General features: G+C 37.4%; 1 protein-coding gene across 1 annotated transcript in view; it reads right to left on the reverse strand.

Moving 5' to 3' along the window:
- LOC106877390 (lipid scramblase CLPTM1L) overlaps positions 1-6,155 on the reverse strand; it is a 48,072-nt gene that overhangs the window by 25,356 nt on the left and 16,561 nt on the right. The window contains exons 4-7 of the mRNA XM_014926285.2: positions 4,914-5,097; positions 3,884-4,011; positions 2,908-2,980; positions 378-495 (exon numbers count right to left, since the gene is read on the reverse strand). Coding sequence (XP_014781771.1) covers positions 378-495; positions 2,908-2,980; positions 3,884-4,011; positions 4,914-5,097 — 503 coding nt within the window. The remainder of the gene's footprint in view (positions 1-377; positions 496-2,907; positions 2,981-3,883; positions 4,012-4,913; positions 5,098-6,155) is intronic.

Consider the following 6,155-nt stretch of genomic DNA (forward strand, 5'->3'; position numbering starts at 1 on the left):
CAAATCAGATTGGAGCCTGGTGTAGCCATCTGGTTCACCAGTCCTCAGTCAAATCGTCCAACCCATGCTAGCATGGAAAACGGACATTAAACGATGATGATGATGTTCTTGTAATGTTTGACATTGAATAAAGACTTGCCTATTTAATGCTTTTATAAAAGTTTTTACCATTCTTTGTTTTTATTTTAAAAATCCTTATATAATATGCTTTATCTTTGTCTATATGGCCAATTTGTCTTACAGCAAATTTTCCCATATGGCGAAATTTCATACAGAGAATTTTCTGGACACAGTAAAAAAATTTATGTTAAATCATCTAACACAGAGAAATAAAGATATGGAAATGATGGCTGATGTTTACAGTCTGAATCACTTACCAAGTGTTTTCATGGCCTTCATAGAATCCATCATACTGGTCCAAAGTCTTAATTTTCCAATGGAGATAGGTGCATAATTCACTTTCAGCGACAAGGTTCTAGTTGTAGTGTTAATGATCTGTTCAAATGAAAAACATAATTAAATGACACTTTGTCTAATATTATGATGACATAGTAAAAATAGTGTACCTGCACGTCAATGCAGAATTAGAACTGTTAAATAATATTTTATCGTGACAATTTAAAAAAATTTTTTTCACTTTATGACACATCCTCATCATCATCATTTTATGTCTATTTTCCATGCTGGCATGGGTTGGATGGTTCAACAGGAACTGACAGGTAGGAGCTGGCAGTGAGCTGGCAGAAACGTTAACACGCTGGGCAAAATGCTTAGCGGTATTTCATCTGCCGTTACGTTCTGAGTTCAAATTCCACCGAGGTCGATTTTGCCTTTCATCCTTTCGGGGTCGATAAATTAAGTACCAGTTACACACTGGGGTTGATGTCGTCAACTGAATCCCTTTGTCTGCCCTTGTTTGTCCCCTCTATGTTTAGCCCCTTGTGGGCAATAAAGAAATAAGGACTGACAGGTAGGAGGACTGCACTGAGTTCCAATATCTGCTTTGAAATAGTTTCTATGAATGGATGCCTTTCCTAATGCCAGCCAATTTACAGAGTGTACTGGGTGCTTTTTTCATAGCACTGGCACTAGTGAGGTTACCTAGTAATTTGCATGACAAAATCCTCCTCACCTGAGTACAAGCATAATACTGAAGGAGTTGAAAGAATGACAGAAGGACACACAAATATATATATAGAGAGAGAGACACAAAGTTATTACCAGCTCAAATGTGCTTGGGGCACATTTGAACCCATGAGAAAGCCATTCACTGTGTTTTGGTATGGAGAAAATTTCTCACTGTCAACAAATGATGTAAATACACTAAAATCAGTTTGCAGTGTCACACTGTTTAGCACTACCACCCAATAATATACATATATATATAGATATACAAACACATGTATATACATGCATACACACACACACACATACACTGTCTTTAGATTAATTAAAAACATGCTGGCGTTTCATAACTGACACCCGTTGGCCAGTGGCATGTAAAAAGCACCCACTACACACTTGGAGTGGTTGGCATTAGGAAGGGCATCCAGCAGAAGAAACCATACCAAATTAGATTGGAACCTGGTGCAGCTCCCCAGCTTACCAGTTTGCAGTCAAACCGTGCAACCCATTACCAGCATGGGAAACAGACATTAAAAGATGATGATGACGACGATGATGATTACTGTGGTGAATCATTTGAAAAGTTAAACAAAGCTGTTTTGAAGTTTTAAAAATTCAAAAAAAGTAAAGCTATCGGTTACCTTATTTGTATTAATCTTACCTGCCTGTAACAAAATTACGAATAACACTGTTTGAAGATGCTCAGGTATTAGTAAGGATTTTTTAAAGTACCTTCTCTCTCTCTCTCTCTCTCTCGGAGAGGCACAAGCACATACACAGACATATACACATGCGGCAGTAACTTCCACCTACCAAATTCAATCACAAAGCTTCGGTCAGCCCGGGGCTATAGCAGAAGACACTTGCCCAAGGTGCCACGCAGTGGGACTGAACCCGAAACCATGTAGCTGGGAAGCAAGCTTCCTAACCACACAGCCATGCCCACATTTTTAAAAATTCACAGCAACACCAAGTTATTAGTCCCATTATACCTAAGCATTATACCTTATTGACCCCGAAAGGATGAAAGGCAAAGTCGACCTCAGTAGAATTTAAATAGATGTACCTTCTATCCCTCTATTATAATTATATATATTCATTGTCTAGCTATTTAGCGCTATTTATTACTTGCTGCCACTAATATTATTATTGTTATTATCATCAATTATTTAGATCTACCAATGATAATAATAATAATAATAAATATCTATATGAATATTCATTTGAATATTTACTCATTTTTATATATTTTATGCACTGAAATTGTTTTGAATTTGGCAAGGGACTATTCAAAATGTAACGGATTCCAGCAAGGTAAGTTGGATCTTTCATATTAGGTATGGCAAGACCTGCTGACGAGATCTAAGGCACTGGTCAGATTTCGATGTCATGATTCAGGGATATCTGTTACCTCATTCTGCAGCTTTAAGCTGAGATGGTATGTTAAATTTTGCTCGTTTGCCCAATTTCTGCTAGTCCGTTGCATATTTTCAGTAAGATTGGTGGATAAGTGGAGGATTTTGACTCTCCTTTCTAGCAAGCTGGTGCTTCATGGATCCTCTATCATAATTTGATATATTTATTGTATAGCTATTTAATGTTATTTATTGCTTGCTGCCACTAATATTATTATTATCATCAATTATTTAGATTTACTGCTGATAACAATAATAATAATTATAATATCTATATGAATATTCGTTTAAATATTTACTCATTTTTATAATTACACACACACACACACACAACCTGAAAGGTTTCTACTGTGAGATAACAACTCACCTGAAGATCAGACAACCTGTTACTGAGTTCATCAATGAATACAATTGGTAGATAAAATCCCTCAGGTGAAAATCTATAATAAAGAAAAATAGAAAAAAAAAATTAGGAATAACTAATTGTCAGTTATGATCACCACATTAACTAGACTCATAGTAATAATAATAATCTTTTCTACTAAAGGCACAAGGCCTGAAATTTGAGGGGAGGGGACTAGTCGGTTACAATGACTCCAGTGTTTCACCGGTACTTAATTTATTTATTTCTTTATTACCCACAGAGGGCTAAACATAGAGGGAACAAACAAGGACAGACAAAGGGATTAAGTCGATTACATCGACCCCAGTGCGTAAATGGTACTTAATTTATTGACCCTGAAAGGATGAAAGGCAAAGTCGACCTCAGTAGAATTCAAACTCAGAACGTTAAGACAGACAAAATACCACTAAATATTTCAACCAGCATGCTAACAATTCTACCAGCTCACCGTTTTAACTAAAATAATAATAATAATAATAATAATAATAATGGTTTCAAATTTTGCCACAAGGGCAGCCTCTTTAGGGAAGGGGAGAGATTGATTACAGTAATTCACTGGTACTTATTTTATCGATCCCGAAAGGATGCAAGGCGAAGTCGACCTCGGTGGAATTTGAACTCAGAATGTAACAACGGGCGAAATCCCACTAAGCTTTTCATCCAACATGCTAACAATTCTGCCAGTTTGCTACCTTACTCATAATCATCATCATCATCATCATCGTTTAACGTCCGCCTTCCATGCTAGCATGGGTTGGACGATTTGACTGAGGACTGGTGAAACCGGATGGCAACACCAGGCTCCAATCTGATTTGGCAGAGTTTCTACAGCTGGATGCCCTTCCTAACGCCAACCACTCAGAGAATAATAATAATAATAAATATTTTTAATATAGAAAGATCTGGAATAAATATCACACCAAAATTAAAACACACTTACTTGATATAGCGATAAAGCTCTCCAGGTATGGCGTTCCTGTTGAGAGATAAGTCTTCTTGAACAACATTTATCGTGATTTTTGATCGCCAGTGACTGACTGGTTTCTGATTGAGCTCAACTGATGCATTCTGAAAATTAACAAAAGAAATGGATTCCTTTTTATAAAAATATGAAAACTTTACTTGTTTCTGTATATTATCCAATGAAATAACCAGCATGACTGAGTGGTAAGAAGTTTGTTCCCAACAACATGGTTCCAGGTTCAGTCCCACTGCGTGGCACCTTGGGCAAATGTTTTCTACTATAGCCTTGGGCTGACCAAAGCCTTGTGAGTGGATTTGCTAGACGGAAACTGAAAGAAACCCGTTGTATATGTGTGTGTATGTGCGTGTGTGTGTGTCTGTGTGTTTGTCTGTTTTTGTCTCCCCATCACCACTTGACAACCAGTGTTAGTGTGTATATGTCCCAGTAACTTAGTGGTTCAGCAAAAGACACCAACAGAATAAGTACTAGGCTTAAAACCCTTCTAAAGGCAGTGCTCCAGTATGACCGAAACAAGTAAAAATATTTTATTAACAGGATCTGTTAAAGATGCAGATCTTAAGTAACATGGCTCCTACCCCTGGATGCCCTTCCTAACACCAACCACTTTACAGATGGATGCTTTTTACGTAACACCAATACTAGCCGGGTAGTCGCTAGTGTGGTTGTTAACCCCATGTCAAACTTAAACAAGCCCTGTAGTAAAAGATGTTCCACCTACAGCCATCCCATCTTGTTTACCAGACGGTGCACCCAGGACCACATTATCTAATGCGTCTGTTTTCTAAGATGTAATCTGAAGTGAATTTGGCTGTTATTTCTAACAAGGCATGTGACCATGACATAGTAGATTCCTTTATTGACTCAACAACAGCAATGTTGATAGTGTTATTGGAGTATGGTTAAAAAAAAAAAATGTGGGTGGGAGGAGTCTGTTACAGATTTTTCCCTGCCCCTAACAACTGAGAAACAAGTTGATGATACTTACTGGAGTTTTATCTGTTAAAAGGTTAACAACTTTTGATTCTGGCAGTGAATAGCTGGTGAGGGATACCTGCGTGTGAACAGTGTGTTTATCAAAAAATGGGTCTCGCCCTCGCAGGAAGAAAAATATATGACCGTAAAGGGTACCATTTCTTCTCGTTTTCAAGGGAAGCGTAACATTGACAACACTGTGAAATATTTAAAAGAAAGAAAAATTTAAAATAAAAACATTAATTTGATTCTGATTTAATTCATTGGGGAAAAATAAAGCCACAGATTTGTAAAAAGTGTCTTAGATACTTGATTTAATGTTTCTGATATACAAAGCGCAGGCATGGCTGAAAGGTTAAGAGCTTGCTTCCCAACTATGAGGTCTTGGGTTCAATCACACTGCATGGCACCTTAGGCAAGTGTCTTCTACTATAGCCTTGGGCTGACCAAACTCTTGTGAGTGGATTTTGGTGGAGAGAAAATGAAAGAAATCCATTATGTATGTATGTAAACAGAAAGAGCTCCCATGACTTTTGGAAACATTTTTTCACACTCAGAGTTGCTAAAGCATGGAACAAACTACCTGCATCAGTTGGTAGTTGTCGAGACACTGCATCCTTTAAAACCTCCACGCTTCCTGAAATTTGCCTGATATCCTGCCTCCATACACATGCACACATGTATATCATGACTTGTACACTGTTCACTTTCCTGACTTTTGTACATAATTCTATGTATTGTACATGCATCTTTGATGAGTTGTAGTGCACCTGAGCACTATACACAATAATTTCATTATTATTATTATCAGATGTTTCAAGCAAGGTAATGTTCCTCAAGGCCAGACATGTCACAACTATCACATGAAGTCAAATAGACACACATGCACATGCACGCACGCACACACACATGCATACAACAGGCTTCTTTCAGTTTCCATCCACCAGATCTACTCACAAGGCTTTGGTCAACTCAGAGCCATAGCGAAAGCATTTGCTCAAGAGGCTACACATAAAGAACACATATATATATATAACATATGAAGGCCTGCTGTTCAGCTCTCTATATATGTGTATATATATGTGTCTGTGTATATCTATGTGTGTGTCTGTATATATATATATATATATATATATATATATATGTGTGTGTGTGTGTGTGTGTGTCTGTGTCTGTATATACATCATCATCATCATCATCATCGTTTTACGTCCGCTTTCCATGCTAGCATGGGTTGGACGATTTGACTGAGGAC

Source organism: Octopus bimaculoides, chromosome 20, assembly GCF_001194135.2.
Source record: "Octopus bimaculoides isolate UCB-OBI-ISO-001 chromosome 20, ASM119413v2, whole genome shotgun sequence".
NCBI lineage: Eukaryota > Metazoa > Mollusca > Cephalopoda > Octopoda > Octopodidae > Octopus > Octopus bimaculoides.